This window comes from Zeus faber (assembly GCF_960531495.2).
Source record: "Zeus faber genome assembly, chromosome: 6".
In the NCBI taxonomy this organism is placed as follows: Eukaryota; Metazoa; Chordata; class Actinopteri; order Zeiformes; family Zeidae; genus Zeus; species Zeus faber.
In genome coordinates this window covers 25,849,954-25,875,731 of record NC_137201.1, presented here as the reverse complement: position 1 = coordinate 25,875,731, position 25,778 = coordinate 25,849,954, and the positions used below count along the sequence as shown (strand labels likewise).

The 25,778-nt window shown below is 45.3% G+C and overlaps 1 protein-coding gene across 1 annotated transcript; it reads right to left on the bottom strand.

The window, feature by feature from the left end:
• Window positions 1-758: 758 nt before the first annotated feature.
• ptpn9a (protein tyrosine phosphatase non-receptor type 9a) lies at window positions 759-25,447 on the bottom strand. The gene is made up of 13 exons (XM_080003005.1): window positions 24,977-25,447; window positions 16,822-16,965; window positions 13,365-13,454; window positions 10,419-10,543; window positions 10,127-10,232; window positions 9,282-9,392; window positions 8,272-8,588; window positions 7,444-7,531; window positions 6,193-6,262; window positions 5,448-5,526; window positions 5,209-5,359; window positions 4,034-4,241; window positions 759-2,746 (listed from the first exon to the last, which is right to left on the bottom strand). The coding sequence occupies exons 1-13, from the start codon at window positions 25,010-25,012 to the stop codon at window positions 2,556-2,558; spliced, it is 1,716 nt and encodes a 571-aa protein (XP_079859131.1). The 5' UTR covers window positions 25,013-25,447; the 3' UTR covers window positions 759-2,555.
• Between the last annotated feature and the right edge of the window lie 331 nt (window positions 25,448-25,778).

Here is a 25,778-nt window from a genome sequence, read left to right as displayed (position 1 = left end):
GATGTATTTTGCTTATTGTTCAGATATTTGTTGCTTTCATAGACATTTACATGACATTTTCCTACCCAGAGAAATTATGTGAGAGAAAATTAGAATTCTAGTTCAGGGAGGAATTGGTCATGATCTCACATTGTAATATATTTGTCATATTTTAAACAACAAAAAAAAACATTTAAAAAAAGTGCCTATAAATTAGCAAGGTCAAATAAATCAGTATAAAAATGGACTCCTCCTGCACACATTTTCTGTTGTCCAGTATTTCAACTTTCATTGTGCTGGAAGCAGAAAGTGGTTGTGGGCAGTCGCCTCCCAATGGCGTTACCAACACTACTTATTTTGGGGACGTGGGCATATCCCACAGGCATTCTGTATGAGATGTGTGCACAAGTTGGATAGTTGTTGTTTTTTTTATGCATAATGAAGGGTGATGAGGGTGTGGAGGGCTGCAGTCACTGAGGATCACAGGGTCATTCAAGTATAGATATTATAATAAGTTGTGCTGGAAACTAGTGATTTACAGGGAGGGGATTTATAAACCAGGAGATTGCTCAAATAAATACATTTGTTTTAACTTTTCTGTGCTATGATATAGAACATAAAATATCCAGAGAGAAAACATCTCATAAAAAAATGAGGAATCCAATTTACATTAAGAAAATGTAAACAATACTCCTTTTCAGTAACCTTAATATACCTTTGGAAAATGTGTTGATTAAAACATGTATGCAAAATAACAAAATACAGCCTTTACAAATGAGTGTGTTGACACAATTGGTATTTAATACAGTATAGCTTGATGCAATAGTCGTACTAATAATAAAAGTAATGGGTTACAATAGAACAAATATAAAATTAATGTAGATACTTATTTAGCCAGAATACTTGTAAGAAAAGGGAGCCGTTTTGAATAGAAAAATAAAATGAGGCACGAGTTGTGTCCATCATTAAAAACAACGATAATTCTAAAATCTGAGTGCATGAGGATGCCAGACATGATAAACAAAAAAAAACTGCTTCACTACAAGCAAATTCAATATGAATTTTGTAGTAAATACATTTTCATCAAAGAAAAAAAAAAAGCCAGCATAACACGCTCAGTTTTAAATACATATATACTCTAATTATTACAAGATAATTTGATCAGATGAAAGAATCTATTAAACCACGGTCCGAAAAAGCAAAACAACAATGTCGACAACGCGCATTTGACACTGTGTTTGACTTTCAAGTGCTTAAAACATACTTTATTGATGTTATCAACCAGTAAGCACTTCCCCTCTTTTTAAAATGTGTTTCGCCATACTAGTTTATTTCGGCATCTCTTTCCATTTAAAACGCCTGATTTAGTCCCATAAAGCCATTTACACTTAAGTAAAAAGGGTGCCACTAAATGTACCTCCTATAGTAAGTAAATTTAACAATAACAATGAAGAGATCCTACCATCATTGCAGACCTATAGAAAAAACAAACATAAAACAAAAAAAACAACTAGGTTTTCAAATTTGTTGTTGCATTTTTCGTCGCCATGGTAGCAATTCTCGGAGCACATAGAGGATGGTTATTTAAAACTGCTGTTCCACGATGTGTGTTATACAAGAAAATTCAATTGCACTACATGTGAGGCTGTACAGGCTTGTGCCTCAACGGGACAGTAACTGCAGTAAACACTACGCAACAGTTATTGCGAGTGTGTGTGTGTGTGTGTGTGTGTACAGAATCACACTGAAGCATGATGGGATGCCAAGAAAGCAGAAGGAACCTTTGTATTAGGTCACTATATGCACTGCAGCCAGGAAATCTTCATATTAATACACCAGAGACAGAGAGCCTGGGGAGGGGGAGATTTGGCGGATTAAAATGAAAATAAATACAATATAAAGTAAACTCTCCTGCAGGGTTATTTTCAAACTTATAATAATGACATGGAGGGGGGGGGGGGGGGTCAACCCTCTCAGAGTACAAAGCCGGAACATCACGGATGCACCGTGTCCTCCCTCCCAAAAACCAATCCCGGAATGTAGTGCCGATCAGAACAATAAAACGGGGGGGGGGGGATAATGAGCCGCGAGATAATGAGCCGCGGAGGAGATTCAACGGAACGGCAGCTCCTGGATCGAGCGCTCCTTGGAAAAATGGGAGGAACTGTGTTAGTTACACTCCCGGTTGGGCTCTTCGGGCGCGTTTCAGACGAAGCTTCTCATTGCGTGCCACACACACACACACACACACACACACACACACACACACACACACACACACACACACACACACACACACACACACACACACACACACACACACACACACACACACACACACACACACACACACACACACTTTTTCAGGCAGCGCGTAACTGAACACGACATCCCCCAGGCGTAATAATACAGAGAGCCACCAAAAACAGTCAAAATCCCCCCAAAAAAAGACACCGCACCAGCTTGTCCGCGACGAAGTGAAGACAGAAAGTTGCGCGACCGGAGGACAGACTCCCATCATTAAGACCCCACTCCGGTTAACTGCCCCCCTGCCCAAAACCGCGGTGGCCGGCCGCTCAGAGGTTGGCCGGGAGGAGGCCCTGCCGCTGGGCGTGTTCCAGGATGGCGTTGTGGCAGAAGTAGTACTGGTCCGGCGTCTGGATGCTGAAGGCCCTCTGCGTCCGCATGCGCCGCACCGTCTGGCACACGTTGAGCGTGCCCACGTCCTGCAGCTGGGACAGGCAGATGTCCAGCGCGCAGAAGGTACCTGGGAAGCACGGCGGCACGTCAGACACGCAGACGCGAAAAAGCCAGGTAAGTGCACTGCCCCTCTGGTGGCCGCCGGTTGCAGCAGCTCCACGCATTTTTCCTCTCCGCTTGTTTTTCTTCTTATTATTATTATTTTTTTTACTTATTTTCTCAGCTTTCTTTTCCTAGTTCCGTTAGTTTAGTCTCGTTAAATTTGCTTATTGTTAAGTTAGTTCATGGTACTTTCCTGAATTTCCCCCCGGGGATTAACAAAGCGTTCTCATCCTATCTAATAAAAATCGTGTTGATTTTCTCGGCTCTCTAAGGAATAGTTCCGATTTTTTATTTTGTTTTAGTCCATCCCCGTTTTATACACCACCCCTCACGTGGAATGTAGCTAGGGTTCATTCTCTCAGCAGTTCAGCCTTTTAGCCAAACTGGATGCACGGCTCCAAACTCCCATCAGGAGTTCAATGCAAGTAATGGGCGACAAAACCACAATCTGCATTCAGTGCAAAAATTCACTCCATATTCTCACGTCAATTTATTTTTATTTTTTTTAAATAAACTCCTTGAATTTGCAAAGTCAGAATGCTGTGGCGTCATATTGCTTCGCCTGAAATGCGGAGTGCAGATTTTACACTGGACGCAGATCCTGGATTTGTCCACCGTTACTTGCACTGAACTCCGGATGGGAGTTTGCAGCCGTGTGTCCGGTTTGGGGGAAGTGCCGAACCGCTGCAGGAATTAATGAAGCCTCCCGAAGTTTCCCATTTGGGAATAATGAAGTTAACCATCTATACATCTAACTCTGGGGAAAAAGGTTGATGTAAGAAATGTTGGGATGGAGAAAATACACACATTTATGCCAAATCACTTAGTGCAGGGCTGCTGGTTCAGTGCACACTATGACCTGCGTTGGTCATCCACTCTTGTTTTCACTCGCATGGAGATCTTAAATTTATAGCTCTGAGTTCTAAAGTTTACGAGTTCACTCCATTTGCCCGTCTTATCAGAACGGTGAACGCAAACAAGAAACATTGTTTAAGTCTGCCTAGAGTGCATTTTGTTCTCTATGAAACTCTGATATTCCTAAACTGAGTCACGATTGGACAGAAAACTGTGTTGCTCGGTTGAAATCGGTAAAGGCACGGGAAACACACGACCCGAAGTAGGTATTTATAATTTTTATACCGTGCAAAAAAAACCCCTCCAAACTGGGATCCAAAACAAAAGGTGCGTATTGACCCGCAGAGTTTTATTTGCCGTTTGTTTTGGCCCTACAGCCTCCCACAGCCCGTCTCACCTGTTCTCCCGATCCCGGCGCTGCAGTGGACCACCATGGGGGGTCCCAGGGGATGCCCCGTCCACTGAGACCCCAGAGCCTTCACCACCTTCCTCTGCTGCCGCTTCACGGCTCCCAGGAAGTCCACCAGTGTCACGGCCGAGGTGGGGACGCCGTAGTCCGGCCAGCTGAGGTACTGGAAGTGGCTGACCTGCCGCTGTTCACAGGTCTGGTGGGACAGAGGACGGAGTTCCAAGTTCACAAGTCAAATGTTACATCTATATGGGATCAATATCAATGCCTGCAAAATGAGTACATTTCTTATTCCTTCAAAATATTACCCGGATGTTAGATTTACATTTATACACATGGCAGGGATGCATCTTTTCCGCAAGTAAAATTATTTATAATGGCTTATACACCGACTCCGACAAACGCACCTGAAGTCTCATTCATTTCTATGGAGGGTCGGAAACCGCATGAGAACGGCTCAGACACTGTGCTGCCGAAGATTTCTGCATCCCATCAAGGGTATGGAATGGAGTTTAAAATGTCCAGCTCTCGCGACACATTTAGGATCCGACGCTACGTCCGGAAGGCTCCGCTGCCGAGTATGACAGGCTAGAGTAACACTACGCATTTAAGTTACTTGTACAAAATAATGACTTCATGAACATTAACGTTGAGTGTCACCAAACCATGAGTAAATCTCTGTTCATATTAATTTACTGTGTATTTTTTCCATTTGTGCGCACTTTGGCTACACTATCTAAAGGAGGTTTTTTTTCTTGGTCTTTTTCTATTTATTTTTTTTATGTTATTTTTATTTCTTTGTTGTTTTTTTTTAAGTTGTATATATTGTTTATCATTAGGTTTAGTGTATATGCCATATTTGTATTGTGTACAGTTAGGGTTTACTGTATATTTAAATATTTTTCCCATATTGCCATTTTCTTTTTTTTTTTTTATTCCGTTGCTTTATTATTATTATTTTTGCAGACTGTTTTGATGTGAGCTGAGACTAGGCAATTTCCCTCCAAGGCTGAATAATATCTATCCATCCATCAATCAATCCATACATTCATCCATCCATTCATGGAGAACGGTAAATGTCCAGCTGAGCAAACCCCTCCGTTGTACTGGAGAACGCCGGGTGGGGATTCGGGTGAAGCGGTTCTGAGCGGCGCTGGTGGTACCTCCGTGTTGTGCAGCTCCAGCGTGGTGTGGTTGTAGTGGGAGTGATGGTCCACGCGCTGGTTGGCCACCGCCATGTGTCCGTACACCTCCTGCCCTCCTTCCTCCAGGGGCCAGTACTGACCGCACTTCCTGCGGCCGCCCTCGTCCGTCCTGCAGCGGGGGAAGAGCGTGGCGGTCGGGACGTCTGCGTGCGGCCGATTCAGCGCAAACTTCCGTTCCCCCCCCCCACTTCATTTACCTCGTCGTCATGACGATGACGAGCACATTTTGCTCCCAGACCATCCTCCAGAAGTCTCCGTAGGTCTTCTCGAGTGGGCCTGCACCCGGGAGGCGAAGGTGGAAAGAATGTGATTTTATCATAAACAAAACAAAAGAGCCGTGCAGTCATCTCAGACTTGGGTAATGTGTAAAAAAAACCCGAGATGAATGCAACAGTATGATAAAGTCAAGATAAGCCTCATTTGGGAGCCTATTTGTCACGGAACCAAGACCCTGAATTTCCCGAATTAAAATGACATTTAAAAGCTCCAAATGTCCATGGTAACACGTCTGAATGAAGAACTCAGTTTTTTGTTTTGTTCGTCTTCATACGAGTTGAGTTACCTTCCTCATTTAAATAAAACAAATAAATACATTTTTCTGTCTATTGGGAGATTTTTGTCCATAACATAAATATGATCCACTATGTTCGACCCCGGCAGTATTTAGGACGTATACATTTACACAATTCTACAATAAACAGTAATTGTTCGCAATTCAGGATTTGTTTTGCAAGAATAATCAAAATGTGAGCCGGACATCTGACCGATCCCCAGAACAAAAACGGGCCGATCGATCCTTCAGGAACGATATCGTACCCCCCCCACTTCAGGTGAACAGAATCCAACTGAGCAATTTCATATTTTTGTTTCGGCATGCTGGTTTTTCCCGTTTGTACTCATTCCAACCGTGACCCCCACGACACAGACGAATCGATGGCTCACCTTGAGTACCGATGTAGGCGTTCTTCTGTTTGTAGCCGTCCATGAAGCTGGCGTTGATGTAATCTGACCTCTGCGGGAGAAACAAGGATTGATCACAACGAGGCCCCGGGCCCGGCCACGCCCCACCGCCGCCACTTCGGTGAACGCTCGAGGGTTGTTCTGCTAGAAATGAGCCCGGGGCTGTTAACCGGGACGATCGTCTCGGCTGTTTCCGTGGGACGGCGCGCTGGACGGCGCGTTTCCGTTATTTTAACGGGAGCTAGGCTAGCCGCTTCCACCTGCAGCCATGTATTGCGCTAGCACAGTTAGCATGCAGCCGGTCGCTCTCTCTGTACAGGACGCACGGGGAGGAAACTGGTTTCGACCTTCTCGTCTGAATCTGGGCAAAACAGACCAAAAGTGAATTCCCCCCAAAAAACTGGAGTATCCCTTTGACCATTTGGTGTTGTTGAACCACAGCGTCAGTTGCTATAGCGACTGCTTAAGTTATATACAAGTACTTCAAGGTGCAGTGGGTACAATTAACAGGACGGACTTGGCAGAAACGGAATATAATATTCATAAGTATGTTTTAATTAGTGTATAATCCCATGAAAATAGGAACCGTTGTGCTGGCCTAACCTCAGTATGAGTCCTTTATATCTACATAGGCAGTGGGTAGGCTTCCACGGAGGCCATGTTGCAAGTACTTAAGTTACACATATAAAATAATGACTTTATTAACTTTGTTGTCGCCATATCCATCTATAAATGTTTTTTGGACATGACGTTTTATTTATGCATTTATTCATTTTTCATTTCTTATTGTTTCTCTGTTATTTTTAGGTTGTATTTGCTCATATTTAGGTTGAGTGTATATTGTTGTATTTGTATTGTCTTCAGTTTACTGCATTTTCTTTTTTTAATATTTTTATTCCATTGCCTTTTTATTATTTCGCTATTTTTTTAAGAGCTGCCAGCGTCAGTTGCCATATAGACCACGTTTACTGACCTGAAATAAAATTCGGAACTTCCAGTTTAAGAAAAAAATAAAAATAAAAAAAGTACACGGTAACAGCCCTAGTTGATAAACTGAAAGAAGAACGGGAAAATAGAATCTAGTTCCTACGCCAACATTATCAAACACGCTGTTTATTTTGATTAAATACCCCCCAGCTTTGAATCCGCAGCTGACCATTTGGCCAGGCAGCAGCGGGTCCTTGAAAAGTATGAATAATATTCCTAAAAAGGGGTTTTGCCCGCGGTACCAACCTCATTTCTTCTGGCTTTCAAGCGGACTCTAGTTTGATCGAGGCACAGGACGTCTCCGTAGCGATTCCTCTCCTGATTGTACACCGCGCTGCGCACAACAAAACAATCATATCAGGACTCGCAGTCTGTGAACAGCAGCAACTGGCATCTTCGCATATTTTGGAGGAAAAAAATCAAGGCAAGCCATTATATTTTTACCTTCGGTTAGTTTCATTGAAAACGAGAATCTACTCTACCAGCGAGGTTATGCCAGGTAAAAAAAAAAAAAAAAAAAAAAAGAAAAGAAAATGACAACCACAGCCTCTACATGCTTATGTTCAGTATAGACCTGTAAAATAATTTAGAGATATATATATTTATTTTTTTTAATTTTTAATAGTACAATTGTTGGTAGGCGATCTCAATGACAATTCAATTTGTAGGCATACAAACAAGTCTTTTTTAACACAAGTTTATTCTATATTCAATAGGAAAGGTCAATCCAAAATTACCAAATGAGGAGAAGAGTTTCACTTTATTAATCACCTCTGTATGTATTCTATCAACTAATTAGGAGCGGCTCCGAAAAAACCTTAGCTCCAAATGACTAAATATGAAAAATAAGATATATTTGTGGCGTTTTTGGGCTTTTTTCCCCCCTATGGGAAATAAATAAGATGAATTTAACGAAACGGCTGCTACCTATGAACAATAGACAAACAGATGTGAATATTGATGCAAAACAAAGCCGTCACTTCCTTACAAAACTACTCTTTGTACAATATAATAATAATAATAATAATAATAATAATAATAATAATAATAAGCAGAACTCCAGGTGTTACTCACAGTGCACAGTGGAAGGTTCCGGGTGGAGCCTCCCTCCGTAGCTCCTCGTACTCCTGGTGGACGCCGACGCGCTGCAGCCGGCCCAGGTGCAGCAGCAGCTCCTGTGGCCGCATGGCCTCGGGGCCCGGGGCGTGCACGGACCCCTCCTCCAGGGGGACGGCCACCAGCTCGTCCACCGGGTCCACGTGGCCGTTCTGCCCCGCCAGGAGCTGCTGGTTCCAGCTCTGGGCGTCCAGGGGCAGCAAGCCGCCCAGGTGCTGGGGCAGGCAGTCCCTGGGGAGGTGCTGGCGCAGCTCGGCCATTCTCACCATCTGAACCTGAGGGCGGGGGCGGGCGGAGCAGGAAGAGCGCAAAAATCAAAGTATTTATCTTCTCATACTCCAAGTTGGGGTCACTACTACATATGAGACATTATCAGGACTTGGGATGACCTCTGGATCACGCAGTAGGTCCTGCTGAGCCTTTTGAAAGCCCCATAAACACTGAATGTGTCATGGAGCTGTCACAACCATTACACAATCGCCCAATCAAAATTATTTGAGCTGATTGTGGGTTCCAAAATCATGAGCTTCCCTCTAGATTTGAGGGAAATTTTAGGGCAATGCCAGAAATGTTGCAACAAATAAAATGTCAATCGGGTGCATTTTCATCAACTGGACTCAGGGAAATTAACAGTCTGTAACTCGATGCTCAAACGTTCAATAGGTCGTTAATTCCGCAATATGTATTACTATAGACTTAGAACATGAAGAAAATGTCACTGGTGTGGTAGGAAATTAACAAAAAAAATAAAAAATACAAATGAAAAAAAAAAGAATTGCAATTATTTGTCAAAAATAAGAAAATCTTTATATGAAAATGAATAATGCACGCGACTACTTCCCATCAACACCATTCACGTAAAAATTCAGTGACACCACCCGACCATTTCACTTGGCCGATGTCAGTAAAATGACGAACGGTCTACGTTGAGAGAAGAGATAGTCTACGAAAAACGAGGCTTTATTTACTCTCTCCCTGAGCTTCTCCTTGAGCAGCAGACTCAGCAGGTTGTAGGGAACCCTGAACCAAACTGGAGCTCCCACGATCAGGACCTTCTTCAGCCGAGCAGGGAACGCCCCCTGGTGGACAGAGACAGCACCGTTCAAAACAAAGAAACGATACTGAAACCATTTGCTGTGGGGGATCGAATTTGTTTTAGTAAACAGGAGAAAAAAAAACAGGGAAAAAAAAATAATTCTTTGGTGGACAGCGGGGATTGTTATCTAGATAGATAATGCAAAAAAAAAAAAAAAAAGGCAACATTTTGTACAGTAAACACAAGTCTGGTGTTCAGGTCAGTGGATTTTCATCCTGATTAACATCTTACACCTGATTCTAAACACATTTGGGAAGGCTTTGTCATGACTTGTAATTAACTACCTTACACTGTAACATATGGGGAAAAGAAAGCTCAATTTAAAATGGAGATAAATGCAAACTGCCTGCTTTTCAGAGTCCATGGTGCCATTATGCATCTGAAAGGTTGTTTTCTAAATGTAAACCAGTTCAAAGGACAGTAAACTGCTCTAAAAATGCCCAAATTTAAATGGAACTACATTATAAACTGCAATCAGTCCCGAATAATCAAATTACATATGTTTAAAAATTAACTTTTGCAATTTTTTTTTTAGTTAAGTGATTAAACAGACACCTGAGTTTACCTTGTGTGAATACTGTATTTCAGCGCGCACACACACACACACACACACACACACACACACACACACACACACACACACACACACACACACACACACACACACACACACACACACACACACACACACACACACACACACACACACACACACACCTTTAGTAAATTTAGAATCTTCTTGCTGAGGTCCAGTTCAAAGTTGGTATAGTTGGAGCCTGCCATGTCATAGATGAACACCAACCCGTTTCTCTGGGTCTCAAAGCTGTGAAGGATGAGAAGGAGCGTTCGAGATTTCATACCAAATTGGGAGGAAAATACCACGCACACAGAACAGTAAAAATGCTTCCTTCACCCCTGGAAAGTCCCACAGTACGTCTCCAACACTTTCATTCAATGCGGGTGATTCAATCCCGCTGTGGGTTCCCAAAGTGAGTTCTGGGTTCCTCACCTCTCCACGGCGCGGTCCAGGAGGTAGAAGAGCGCCTGGAGGACCACGTGGTTCCCCGACTTGTTGGGGTGATGGAGCTTGGCCGTGTACAGGGCGATGGAGGCGCCCGACGGGTCTCGTACGCTCTGAAAAAAATAAAAATAAAAAATCACACACAAAAAAAACAAAAATAAAATAAAAATAAACGCTTGAAGTCAAACACCAGCTTCATCGCACCCCAAAATCTCGGATCTCGCTCCAAAAACTAAAGGAAGGACATTCCAACTCCCAAGGTCTACCCTACGACACCAAAGTTCTCGCCTTTCCGAGGAGTTATGGCACCAAAAAACCCCCAAAAAATTATATAGTCAAGTTAATAAGTTATGGGAATTAAAGAGCAGTGGGTGGAGAAGGGGTTTTCTAGACCATCTGAAGTGTCTCTGGAGCCGGTCCTAGAATATCAATTTGTGAGTTTAAATTATTTTATTAAAATTTTTTTTTTTATTCATACAATAAAGGAGGAGCCTGGATCAGAGCTTCTCAAGTCGAAAGCAACAAACTGAAACTAAACAAGGCAGGAATTCCCTTCTCGTGGAACAGCCGCGTTGAACGGCTAAATGGACGGAGCCGTTTCTTGCGTTTTCCTTTTTTGCTTTGGCACGTTTCACCTCTCGCTCGCCCCGCCCGCCTGGAATAGGATACCTGGATCCTTGTAGGAGGTTCTCCCGTTATCTCACCCTTCAGGGCGTGTTTTTCCCTCGGCTATTGTTTGAGTCAGAGGACGTCACGGAATTGTACCGCCAGCGTGAGCCTGCGACGCCCACCCCCGGAGCTCCAGAACCGATGTGGACACGCCCGCCCCGACTGGGATACACCACAACTGTCGGAGAAGTGCGCCGGCTCGCTCCTCTGCAAATTAAGAGGAAACCCCCGGGCAGCATGTGCGTTATTAACTGTAGGAGGAGACACTGATTTTTCAAAAGCACAGTGACGGGGCGGGATGGAGGAGGCGACCACCGGGGGGCGCTTCGGCTCGCCCCGGCAATCCCTGGCACGTGGCCCAAAAGGGCTGTCAGCAACTCAGCAGCAGGAGGAGCATTTTCCTGTCAATAAAGACCCAGTTGCATTAACCCATTTCTGTCCCTGTGGGAAAGAGAGTCTCTCTCTCTCTCTCTATCTCTGTGTGTGTGTGTGTGTGTGGAGCCAAGAAGCAGCTGGCGTCAGAGGAGCGGGGCTGACTCTCTCGACAGGAATCCGTTCACCAACCCGGGACGCTCCGGAACCGTCCTTTTGTAAGCAAATAAACCTGTGTTCTCTGGCACAGGGACTAAAAATACCTCAGACAGGATATGAAGGCTGCTGCCTGACGTCAGACCGGAGGATGTGCATGATCAATGCCACCGCGGTGTGTCAACGGGCAGAGGGTGTTCAAGATTCAAGATTTTTATTTGTCACATACATATACATACTTCCATACATATATGCAGTGAAATGTAATGGTGTGTGTGTGTGTGTGTGTGTGTGTGTGTGTGTGTGTGTGTGTGTGTGTGTGTGTGTGTGTTCATAGGGGAGGAATTTACGTTGAACTTGAGGCGAGATGAATGATATCCAAAAAAAGCGGCCGAACAGAATTCCTGTGAAACATTCCTGTAAACTCTAAAGCGCAGCCTACGTTTAAACTTTAAAACTCCCATTTGCGCCGGAGCTTTATTTAAAAAAAAAAAAAAAAAAAGAAATTTAAATCGGAGTAGACGGTTGGTGCTCCAGGTTCTTGGCCACTCTTTGCCGTTTAGCAAACCTCACACATGTCGGATTGGAAATCAGCCGTTGAGGAACTTCTTCGTTGTGTGAAAAAAAAAAAAAAAAAAAATAGAAAAAAGATAATATATTATATTATTATTATTTATTATAATAAAAGTCATTGTGAGGTGATCAAAAGAGCTCAACCCTCGCCCCGAAGGCCGCCTCAAAGTGCTGGAGAAAGAAATGGCGGTTGATTCTTCGGAGGATCACACCAGTGACATATTTCTGTCAAGGGTACTTCATTTTGCCGGGAAATGGTCAGTCAGGGGTCATGCACAACGTGTGCACCGACATCCGAGGAGGGATTTCACATGGACGCCGGTGCTGGTGTTTCATGACCATCAGCCGGTTGCCCAAGATGGTGCCCAGGTACGGTGTTTGCATTTTTCCACTTGTTCTATTGTTTTGGCTCCTGTGGTAAGGTGTTGCATCGCAAAGGAAGTACCACCGGTCACGGTGTGCTTAATGAAGGCCATTTAAGGCCGACTCCCACAGCAGCCGTGTGCCTGGAGGGTGAATTTAGAGCGCTGAACCCCCCCCGGTGAACCAGGAAACGTGGCCTCGATAACTCCGGATCGAGGCCCTGTATCCAGCATGACGGGGTGTTTTTTGGTGATAAATTAATAATCCATAACCCAAAAGATCTATATCCATCAGTTTCTGACCCACTAAATGGGATTGGGTTGTGTGAAATAGACTGAGGGTGCGGGGGAAAATCAACAAATGCCAATCAGACACGCGGGACTTTGGGGCTTCTGGGTGACAATGAACAGGGCGGAGCAGTGGTGGGATTGCGTAAAATATTCTCTCAATAGTGGATCAATTCTGCTTGGCTCCCAATGGGTCAGAAAACATGACTTTGGTTAAAAATAAATACCCAAGTTTTCCTGCAAGAACGGTTTTGTGAATGAGGCCAATTGTCCCGGTGAGATAGTCCATGAGTAGAACTGGCTTTGGCTGGAAACGGTCCCAAATTCAGCACACGGAACACTCCTTTGTCACTCTTAGTTCGGGAAATGGGAAAGGTATTTTACACACACACACACACACACACACACACACACACACACACACACACACACACACACACACACACACACACACACACACACACACACACACACACACACACACACACACACACACACACACACACACACTTACCAGCACTGTGAACTTTCCGCTGAGGAGCTCAGAGCGTAAAGGTTCTTCCTGCGGCTGGAGTCTGACGATTCCCTCTTTCAAGCGGGTTTCCTGAGAACACAACACAGCAGTCATGCCAGTCAGGCTTCTGCGTACCCTTATAAATAGCCATTGCTATTAATAAAACTTTTTTAATTATTATTATTATTTTTTATCCTTTTCTGTGAAAATTACAATCAAGCTATTATTTTACGCTCCATATATGAACTATTATTTACTGACATGGAATAGGTTGAATTGGCATTTTTTGACACAAAGCTGCTTATACCCCATTTTAAAATAACATTACCTTTAGTTTTTTAAATTATTAATATTATTATTACATCAAAGACCAGATTGACAGAAAAAAATATGTGGTTTTATTAGCTGACTGAGCAGAAAGGCACCTTTCCTTGTCCACATTCACCCACCAAACTCCAAGCACTTTAAACTTGTCTTTACTTCAAAAATGGTGCAAAACAACATGACCGCAATACAGTATTTGCAATCAAAGTCACTCATTTGAAGTTGAAATGTACTGGAGTTTCATGACGAAGAAAAAAAAGCCCCAGCCCCACCGTCCCCTTTAACAAGGCCAGCAGACTGCAGTGTAAAACCTTTATAGACATACACAGCTTTCATTTTTCCTTCCTCGTACACAACTTGGTGAACACGTATTTCAGATTACGCTCCCTGATCACTCTCTCTGGAAGCAAAAAAAACAAACAAAAAAAAACAAAAAAAAACTCACAACTCCCCCACCCCTCGCCCACCCCTCATGTTCAACGCCCACCCTGCCGGTGTCTTTTCCTCGCTCAATCCCGCGTTTCACTGAAGGATTTTACTTTTTGCTTCGTCACGACGAAACGACTTGGAGCAAACCTCCGTCTTGGCACAGGCTCGGCACTCAACCGCGCTAAATGAACTGTGGCGAGGGGAAGGGGCCTAATCCTCCCCAAACTTGCGTTTGAGGCATTTCGAAATGAGTTGAATAAATGCAGGCCAGGCATTCACTGCTGAAACAGGACCAACATGGGTGATTGGCTTTTTATTTATTTATTTTATTTATTTATTATTTTTTTAAGTAAAAACTTCAAACAAACCATTTTTTTATCTATATATGAATGAAAATCCCTTCCTTATTAGACAAGTTTTGGGGAATATGAATAACACAAGCTATTTTTAGAACAGTATTTTGGTTATGTTTCTGTTATATTTATACATCATGTCATTTAGCAGATGGTTTTTGTCCAAAGCGGCTTACAATAACTACATTAGTCATGATCAAGTCAAGTTAAGGCCTTTTTTTGAAGAGTACAAGGGGCAAAGGTAGCGCCCGTGAATGAAGAAATGGGTTATAGGCCTCTGACCAAAGATGGACAACAACTCAGCCATTCTTACAGTAGATGGGGGAGCTCGCTCCTTAATTACATTTCCAGGGAAGTGAAGAGTCACGACAGGGACGAGCAACATCTGGCAACTCTTACAAATGGCGGCTCTAGATGACCTCCAAGTTTGGATGACTCGAGTCGAGTTTGGAGCCCGACCAATGATTGAAGATACAAAAGGGGCAGTTCCTGTAGATGAGTAACAGCTCCTTAGATTCAGCCAGTGAAGAACCCGGAACAAGGGGAGGTGACATTAAGGTTGGTTGAACAATCAGGCAAGTTAAAATAGAGTGCCATCTGTACAGCGGTGGATCTCCAAAGACGGAGATCACGGAACTGAGGGATTTGAAGTACGAGGAGAACAGCGAGGGCCTCAAGAACACGCCCTGGGGAACACCAGAGTTTAAGGAATGCACATGGATCCTCTACGCGTGACCTGGAATGAGCAATTAGCCACATACTATGCAAATTAGGAGATTGCACATCCTGAAATGCCAAACTTGGAGAGGGTTGAGAGAATGATTTGGTGGTGGACAGTCCAAAGACAATAAGGACAGGGGAGAATGACTTATTACATTTTATTCCATTTTGAGAAAGTAGAAAGTACAATGGCTTGGGGGAATATGGAGGCCAAGTCCACACCTTTGAACTCTTTGTTATGTTCCTCAAACCATTCCTGAACAATTTTCGCAGTGTGGCAGGGCACATTCTCCTGTTGAAAGAGGCAACTGCCATAAGATAATACCATTGCCATGAAGGGGTGTACTTGGTCTGCAACAATGTTTAGGTAGGTGGTACGTGTTAAAGTAACATCAACATGAATGCCAGGACCCAAGGTTTCCCAGCAGAGCATTACCCAGAGCATCACGCTGCCTCCGCCGGCTTTCCTCCTTCCCATAATGCATCCTGATGCCATCTCTTACCCGGGTAAACAACGCACACACGCCCCACCATCCACGTGATTTAAACGTAAACGTGATTCATCAGACCAGGCCGCCTTCTTCCATTGCACCATGGTCCAGTTCTGACGCTCACGTGTGCATTGTAGGGGCTTTGGGCGGTGGACAGGGGTCAGCATGGACACTCTGACCGGTCTGCAGCTACACAGCTCCACACACAGCAAGCTGTGATGCACTGTGTGTTCTGACACCTTTCTATCACAGCAACAGTACAATTCTACAGTAGCGCTTCTGTGGGACCGGACCAGATGGGCTAGACTTCACTCCCCACGCACATCAATAAGCCTTTGGGCGTCCGTGACCCTGTTGCCGGTTCACCAGTTGTCCTTCCTCTGACCACTTTTGGTAGGTACTAACCACTGCATACCGGGAACACCCCACAAGACCTGTCGTTTTGGAGATGCTCTGACCCAGTCGTCTAGCCGTCACAATTTGGTCCTTGTCAAAGTGGCTCAGATCCTTACGCTTGCCCATTCTTCCTGCTTCCAACACATCAACTTCAAGAAGTGACTGTTCACTTGCTGCCTAATAAATCCCACCCCTTGACAGGTGCCACTGGGACGAAATGAACAATGTTATTCACTTCAGCTGTCAGTGGTTTTAATGTTGTGGCTGATCAGTGTATGTGTGTGTGTTTCTGCACTTGGGTGCATCTGCTTAGTCCATCTTGCTTGGCAAGGGGTTTTGAAGTGATATGTCTGACCCGAAAAAAGAATGGAAAAAAAAAAAAAAAAAAAAAGGAAAAAACCCCGATGCTGCAGAAACAGACAGGTTCGTCCACCTCACCAAGCTCCGAGAGAAAGAAAATGTGACTTTCTGCCCTCGGACATGATATGCATCTGGTTTTTAAGTATTCTATTTATATATGATGATGACAGATAGAGATAGATGGATAAAACCAAAGTAAAAGTACACCTCAGTTGATTAATCCAATCACTCCATTTTGAAAAGAAAACAATTGTTGTTGTCCCTTGAAACGGGGACATCAGTAACGTTAAACCTGCTTCAAGCCAGTGCAAACAGCGTGTGTACGGAAGCAGGTGTCATGCGACGCTAGCTGTAGTTTACAAAAGTCGCGTGCGCACGTCTCACCCTGTAGTTGTGGAAGAGCTCGATGGCCCGGAGGACGTCAAACTTGCGCGCCATGAGGAACTTGACGGCCAACTCCCAGGACAGCGGCGACACGCCATGCTGACTGGTCCACTTGTTGATTTCCTCCAGAAATTGCTTGGTGGCCTGAAAAACACACACACACACACACACACACACACACACACTTAACTCCTCTGACGGTTATCAAAAGGTCACGGAGGAAGAGAAACTGGGATTTGAACTCAATACTCCCTTTGAGGAAGTGCGAGGTATGTCCTCATATAGTGAGGCACGTACGATGTGTAATGAAACGTCGGGTTCTTCTTTCAACTTCCTATATTCCATCCGTTTTGCTTCTTCAGACCAGGTGTGGAAATGTGCGATCAAGGCATTTGCATTTGTTTTAAACAGAAGAGGCTATTACGAAAACGAGGAACTGGTTCTTGGAAGGTCCTCGCAATTCCAACTAAGTCTACCAAGCCAAACACGTCAACGTTTTCAATGAGAAGAAGAGGTTGTGGCCCCTTTTTCCACTCACGCTCGGCTCTGAACAGCGCTTGCAGAAACCTCTAATGTCACGCAGCGTTCCGGCGCCTAACCTTTTTTTTTTATTCCGCGCCGGGTCTTATTCAGGTCCGTTTCGGATCCCGCCGACCGCCCCGGGGACGAGGTTCCACTGCGAGAACGGCCCAAGCAAAGGAGCCCGGAGCTCAAAGCCTCACATGACAACGAGGGAGCATGCCCGGGTCCGCCCGCCCGGGAGAGGTCTGTGCATGTCGACGTGCGCCTCGTGGCACAGGCGGCGGCTTGACTTCCGCTGAATGGGTATCCATCTGTACCTCCTAACCTGACATCACACTGTTGAAGCGACAACCCCTCAAAACGGTGTCAATTATTGAGGCTCCATTGCGTTGCTGCCCAGTTTCCCTGCTCCAGGTCTCCCAGCAGTTCAGTCGATGAATTATGGTCATAAGGTCACAAGCTTTTGTCCCCCCCAAAAAGGTATTTACCTCCTCCTCTCTTGTACATACAACTATACTGTATATCAAATGGTGATTACTGATTTTAAATAAATCTGGCAAAGCAATACAGAATACAATGCATCTGTAACGGTGCAATGTGACTGAGCCCCAACAGACCAGTGCCACTAGTCTGCCTCTGCAGAAATATAACGTTAAATACTTAAAAGCTGAATTTGTTTCCCCAGAGGGAAACTTTATTTTTGGATTTATACTTCCAATACAGAGGGAACACACAAAGTCAAACTTGCATGGGTTGAGTAAAACTGTCACTGACCGACCATATATTCATTAACAAGAGAGAAGAAAACAATCACTTATTCAAGCTTTTTTGTGGGAACAGGACAGAAGTTTAATCTTCCATCCATGACAAGCTGGTGTATCTGAAGGATGACAACGCTCCACCATTTCTGTCACTTATAATACAAGTTATAAAGTAGCCTCGCACAGGCGGAAAGAAAAATAATCTCCTTCAAACTACAACCAGGTTTAATGCACCGAGGCTTGAAGGGAGGAAAGGCCCCAAAGATATGCTGTTTAGTTTTGCAGCACCAATGATAAATACAGTATGTCATGTGTTGTTCTGCACTTTATAAACCACCAGTCACAGGAAATGTCTCCGGCACTTGAGCCACGATGCTACAGCAGACAGGTGTCCACGGAGCTGGACGTTACAGCATCCGAGAGACTCCCCGGACAAGGGCTTCACAGCGGACTGGATCTTCTCCAGCGCTGACTCTGAGATGTCAGACTCCCCCCCCAAACTATTTGCAGCGTAGAGGGCGCCGCAGGGGTCTGAAGCCAGGGCCGCGTTACGTGATTCCCGGGGTCGATTTGAAAGCCTGGGGTCGCCGCGCCGCAGAGCGGTAGTCGTCTTCTACAGTGTATGTGAGCGTGAGTTGAAAGACTCAAAATCCGTCTCTACACGATCCCAATCGGACCGGTCGCGATTCAATCAACCGGGTGTGATTTTTATCGGGGCCAACCCTTTGGTGTGTGTGTGCGCGCGTCCAAGTCTGAAATGGCGACGGGATATTTTGCCTCTCGCAGGGAGGATACTTTCTAGAGAGCGCTGGAGTCGCGCCTTCAGATTTGCGCTCCTCAAAAAGGCAGCAGTTGTCACGTGCGTGCGCAGGAGAGGCTGAAATTATGAACATCTCAGTCGTTAGACGTGCGCCGCTCAATCTCCTCTAGGGCTGCCCCCAAACAGACGACCAAACGTTAGTCGACAAGAAGAGTCTTAATCGACCACGGTTTTCCCATCGGTCGGTCGGTCGCAGGAGAAAAAAAACAAAAAAAACATCCTTCAATCCCTTATGGCTGGACCCGTGTATGAAATGCTAGAGGGTCTTCTTATGTCAAACAATTTTTTAACAAAAATAAATGTTCCCCTTGCAGGTTGTTCCGACACATTCGGAAGAATAATTACAGCTTTTGATGAGCGGCTTTTGGCGGTAACTAACAGGCAGCTCGCGTCGTGCATGGGCGCTGCGCAGCACTTGTAAATTATAATTTAAAGGCTGGTTATTAGGTTTTGATTTTATCCATAATGTAGCACAGTATTATCTATGTGAGTTATAACATTCTTTCTCAGCCCTGGAACTGAAACCATTTTCGGATGTCCCAAAAAACACATGTGAATAACAAAATAATATAATAATAATAAAGTATGTAAACATGCAACGATTAGTCGACTAATGCTTGAATTGATGACTAATAGTCGACTAGGACAATCTTTAGTCGGGGGCAGCCCTAATCTTTTCATTGTTGTTTCAGATTTAAAAAAAATAAAAACGACATAATGTTGACAAGGTTTTAGTCCTTTGATTCTTTTGGTTGTAAACAGCGCTTTAAGCCGACGTGTTCTTGTTTTAACGATAAACAAAACCAGCAAGGACGACATTCTACACCACAGACTGGTGACGCAAAGCGCCAGGACAAATATTTTAACCACACAGTCAAAAGAAGTTCTACTTGTTGACTCTTTGCAATCAGCGTTCTCAGCACGGTGCAAATTCACAGCGGCGTGCGTTCCAAGCAGTTCAAAGCAGCAGCACGGCGTCCTTCAGGGGAAACTCTGGCATTTTTAACTCTAAATCGTATTTTTTTCCAAGCAGCGGTGTTCAACCAGAGTTTTCCTCCAAGGTTTCTAAAGAAATACATCCAACCGCTTACCCTCTGAATCAAGCTCAAGAGTTAAATATAATAATAATAATAATAATAATAATAATAAATAGAAATAGAAATAAAAACAGTAATTGTTAATAATATAATCAGTAATGAGGATAAATGCTATCGACTAAAAATGTAAAAGATGTAGACTTGCATCAAGGTAAAAAATAAAAAATAAAAATAAAATGCTGTTCTATTGTTAAATAAGTCTGGACATGTTGGATTGCATTTTTTTTTGCAGCCAACACAAACATTGCATTGAACCAATTATCCTTCAGTGGACACAAAATTGACTTTTCAGGTAGATTAAAATCTAAAATAGTCCGACCAGATCACACATCTTTATCATCTTTTTCAAAAGGAAGATGATCACGGCCTTCTATTCTGAGCTTGCCAAAAAAAACAAAAAACAAAAAAACCCCAACCCTACATCGGCCTCCCCCAACTGAGAGTTATCTAGCGCACACCGGGTGAATGGTCAAAAGGCGGCGGAAAGGCCAATGAAAGGCGTCTCTCAGAGGGTTCCGCTCCTCTGCTCGCTGCGCACGGGGTGGGGGGCGGGGGGAGGAGGAGGAAGTCAAGTTGTGGGAGTCTGCGGCTCTTCGGGAATACAAAACCGTCAGTGATGAGCCGCGAGCTCAGAGACAGGATGCCAGTGTCTCCCGGCAGGAAAAGCCGGCGCTTTCATTTCGCAGACGCGCGGCTCCGTCCAAAAGAACGCCTTAATATGCAAGTGGGCGAAGGGGGCGAGCGCCTCCACCGGGGCCGAGGCCGCCTCATTCTCTCCCGCCGCCGCAGATGGCAGAACCCAAGTGAAGCGCTGGCCCTTTGGATATCTGATCCTACTCAAGCGATTCAGGTCGGATGTCTAATGGGTTCCAGATTATTTCCTATTTTTGTTCGCTATAACAACAGAAAGACTTCATGCTGCTGCCTTCGACCTACAACGAAACCACAAACCAACCCTCCCCCCCCCCCCCACTCACACTCAACTGGGGAACACACTTCACATTATATTCAGCAGGGTTAGACACGGTAATTCCAATTAGGCCGCGTAATTTCTCCTACATCTCAATCCTGTCGCCACGCCAAGTATCTCCACATCCATTTGTTTGGATACACGCTCGGGAGGAGCCCGTGGAGAAGCCCCCATTGCAAAAACCACGAGGGCGGTGAAGGGCAGACAAAGGACTCAACGGGCATCTAAAATGTGGGATGAGCCTTGCTGCCGATCAGTCCCGTGGATCACCTTGATGACCAAGGAGCAAATAGACAGGAAGCCAAAGCGTTCCTTCTTCTTTTGAACAGATGGTGAGGGAGCCCATGGACATACTAGGGGTTCTACAAACACAGAGGGACGGCCGCGCTTTGGAAACATCTTCACCGTGAAGAGGGTGTTTTTTTCCGGAAGACTATGAATCAAAAGATACGCGGGCGGAAATGATTTTGACTCCGCGTAGCGCATTCTGGTCTATGGATTGTCCGTGATGAGAACCTAAGTGCGGCTAAAGTGCATCCAAGCGTCTCCTGGAATCATTTCTCATTGCAGTGTGCAGGTTGCCATTTTTTCCCCTGCCTGTATTTAAAATAAATAAATAAACAAACAAATAAATAAATAAATAAAAAATAACTAATGGCTTCTGGGAAGTAACTTTAATTTTTTTTTTTATATATTTATCTCCAGATATTGATCCCGTTGTAGAAACAGGCATAACATTGGACTCTGAGCCCGATGTCTTCTCCTTTTAAGGGAAGACTTCCAACGCCAGGCGGTGACCCCAGGGTTCCTGGAGGAGTCCTTCTTGTTTAGCTTTTCTGCTCCGGGGGCCACATCCGCAAGAGCGAATCCGAGTGGGGATACACAAGTTTATTTTCACAATAGTGCACAAGAACCAAAGCCGAGGAGCGACTTGCCTGCATGGACGCGTAAATATTTGTGCGGCTTGTTCTGATTTTGATGGAGCCGGAGCATTTTGTCAAAGTTGTTCACCATTGGCAGGGAAAGATCACTTTGTTTTGGGTCTTCCGTCAATCCCTTATCGATTCCTACTGGTAAAAAAATTAAAATTAAAATTAAAAAAAAAAAAAAAAAAAAATCCATCTGGGCTAATAACAAATATTTTACACTTTTGTACCGTTCTTGTTTGGAGATTCTCGTCAAGTTGACCCGGCGCCCTAAAGTCCACGACATCCAAATATATGTCTTTGGCTTTGTTTTGACAGCACAGCAAATGTGGCAAAAAGGAACGTCCCATAGATATTACAGAAGCATCCAGCATCCATTAGTCATCACTCAACTCAAATAACTGACTAATAAAATCAGCATTACTCAAGCTTTTCCGAGAAAACATTGTGAAGCCCGGATGGCATGCGAGACTCAACACATCAGATATCACAACATTTGATCAGAAGAAAACTGGCAAGAATGGTTTTGTAAATTAATACCACAGCACTCCCACATGGAGGGCGTGGTACATGGGAACGGTTTATCCACGGGGCGGTGGTGTCGCAGACGGGGTTTCGTCTGAAAATCGGGGCTAAACAAAATCCTCCTTAAATTAACCCAGAATTCACAAATACCTTTCCGAGACGTTGCTTCATTAGAAAATGAACCGGTTGTAGAATAGGAATTTGTGGACTACGGTCATGAAGGAATAGTCAGCTCACGCCTATCACCGCCCACCCAAGGTCGACCCGGAGGCCACATCCAATTTAAATCCACTTGGACCTCGATGCGCTCGAACCTTCCTTCTGGACATCAGGTTGTTTTTTAATTTTATTTCTATTTTTTTTTTTTTAAACTAGAGCAAATCTGGGACCATTTCAAACCGTGACTGAGGAAAAGCCGTTTCAGTTAGTCCAGATGAAAAAACATGATTTGAGCTTATGAAATGTGTGCCTGGGAAAGCGCCGCCATGTGAGGTCACGAGTGTGACCTTATGGATTAGAAAATGCTCCCAGAAGGCCCCCAAGCAATATTAAATTAGACGGACGTCGGTGAGTGACCGAGGCCGACGCCTCGATCGCTGAACCACCGATAAGTGTCCGACGCTCTGGGCACACGGGAGCCGGCCGTCCTTTTCCAGGGGCCAGTTTGATTACAGATGCCAATTCTAATCTGTTTACAACAATGGCTTCGCTGTTGCCAAGTGACAATCCACTTCAGCCCAGAGCTCAGTCACTCACTGTTGGCACCGGTCAATACCAAAACAGGAAGTCAATAATGTCACTCTCTATCCCCCCTCTCAGGATATTTCTTTTTTTTTCCTCTCTCTCACACACTCACGCACACACGATGTGCATGCTCACATGCACTCTTTTTTTTTTTTTTTTGTGTCCCACCCCCACCTCCCCTAGTTTAGTGGAAACGCTTTTAACAGCTGCTTTTAGAATGAAGTTCCACCATACTGTAGTGGGCTCCCGAGAGACACCCCTCCCCCAACACACACACACACACACACACACACACACACACACACACACACACACACACACACACACACACACACACACACACACACACACACACCACACACACACAGGAAATGAAGCAGCCAGATAAGGCTTTCTGCAGTGGCCAGATGATTATGATGATGAGGACGATGATAGGGTTCAGGGAATCAAGGACTGCAGCAGCTACCAGCGACAGCGGTGCAGGAGTTGAAAAAGCAAAGTCACTTATAGAAAAACAAAACAAACCTAGAATCTAATATGACCTTCTCTCGGCTTTTGGGGGGGGGGGGGGGGGGGGGATTTTTCTTTATGGAGGAAAACAGGGTTGCTCGGCTATCCTGCATTTAATACCCTTTCCTGAGGTGGGACTGCGTTGCCACGTTTGAAGGGTGGTGTGGGGGGCAGAGAGAGAGAGAGAGAGAGAGGAGTGTTGGAACATACATGTACATTACCAACGGCTCTATCCTCCAAGTCATAAAAGTAAATTCTTACTCGGGGCGCATTGGATTCAGAACTTCTCCATTGAAATCAGACCTGTCTCTTGTCGTTTAGTAAACAACACTCTACCACAACTTCTAACAACTTGTTAATTTGTTTACAAGAAAAAAACAAACAAACAAACAAAAAAAAAAAAAAAAAAAAAAAAAAGGAAACCCAAAAAGCTCATTCTCAGGCCCACTTCCAGAGCTTCATTTGATTTAACCCCTTAATCGTACCAGGCCCACTGCATGCACATTCAAAGAGTTCAGCTATTTTTTTTCTTTTTTCACGTTACTTACAACAAAGGCACCAACAAATAAGCATGCAAGACAAATTCCTTCCACATGAAAACACACTCCAGTGCCACACCAAATAAACTTCTATAGATTTTTAACCCCTTCCACCCCCCCCCTCCCCATCCCCCTCCTCCTCCTCCCGACCAACTTTAGGGAACATTCTAGCCAGGTTTCCTCCACATATGGACTTAATAATAACAACAACAACAACAACAACAACCATACATCAGAACACAAATCACTCCTCCCTAAATAACTTCTAAAGTCTCAAAAGGGCTTTTTTTTTTTTTTTTTAAAGCCCAAATATATAAATTGGAGCCACAGGTTGGAAGCCAAACGACCGTGCTGGTTCTTCTGACCCTGCGGGGCCCGGGGCCCGGACATCTGACCCCGCGGGGACCGGGGCCCGGACATCTGACCCCGCGGGGTGCCCGGGCCCGAACATCTGACCCTGCGGGCGGGCCAGGGCCTGCTTCCCCCGCCGCGGTGACGCAACACCCGCCGCCTGCGCCACAAATCGATAGGTTTCCGCTCCGATCTGCGCCGCGACCGACGCGCGTGGGCTCCGCAACGCGGCGACACGGTTGCCGCTCCGGGGGTCGGATCGTGTGATCGGCGCTACCCCCCACCCCATCCACCCGCTCATCCACCCGCCCGACAGGCAGGTAGGGAGAAGGGGAGCCTGTAGGCCCCCCCGATCCGCTCGGTGTTCCCCGGTGTGCCCGGCCTACCTACCTGCTCCTCCTCCGCCGACAGCCCCGCTGCCATCATCCTCCTGCCGCGGGTCTCCGGCTCCGCGCTCCTCCGGGACGGTTCCTCTCGACGGGGGAGAGGAAGATGTCCGTCCCTCGTGGTGGTGGTGGTGGTGGTGGAGGCTGCTCTCCGACGTGTCTCTTCGCGTCCCGTTCCGTTCTCCTTCTCCTTCCGTCCTCCGGTCCGGTCTAGGTGGAGGAAGGAGGCATCGGGACCGAAGCTGCCGTCCAGGCTGAACCGAGAAGGGGGTGAGAGAGAGAGAGAGGGGGGGGGGGGGGGGGAGGGAGGGAGGGAGAGAAAATCCCGGATCTCGAGGCGAAATTCACGGACTCGTCTCTCCGTGTCCGTGTCCTCGTCCTCCTCCTCCTCCTCTGCCGAGTCCCGACCGGATTTCAGCTGCAGTCCCCCGCCGGTCCCTCCGCGGCCACGGGGCTGGTCCTCACTGAAGGGTCCATGTCCGGAGCTGCGACTTTTGTCCGCGGACGTCGCCTTTTCTACTGGGAAGCGGAGCACGAATATACCCGGGTCCGTGGGCAGGGGGAGCTCTGCCCCCTGGCGGCCGCTGCGGGGGATGGACCCTCCGCCTCCATTCATAAAAATAACTACAACCTGTTTCTTTTTGGGTTTTTTTTGGTTGTTTTTTTTTTTTTTATTACTGCCAGAACGATGTCACAGCCAGGGGTTCCCCAAAGCCTTTGTTTATGAACCTCCTCCCAACACACAACAACAACAACAACAACAACAACAACAAAAAACAATACAATTTCTGTATTTATTTTGCAAT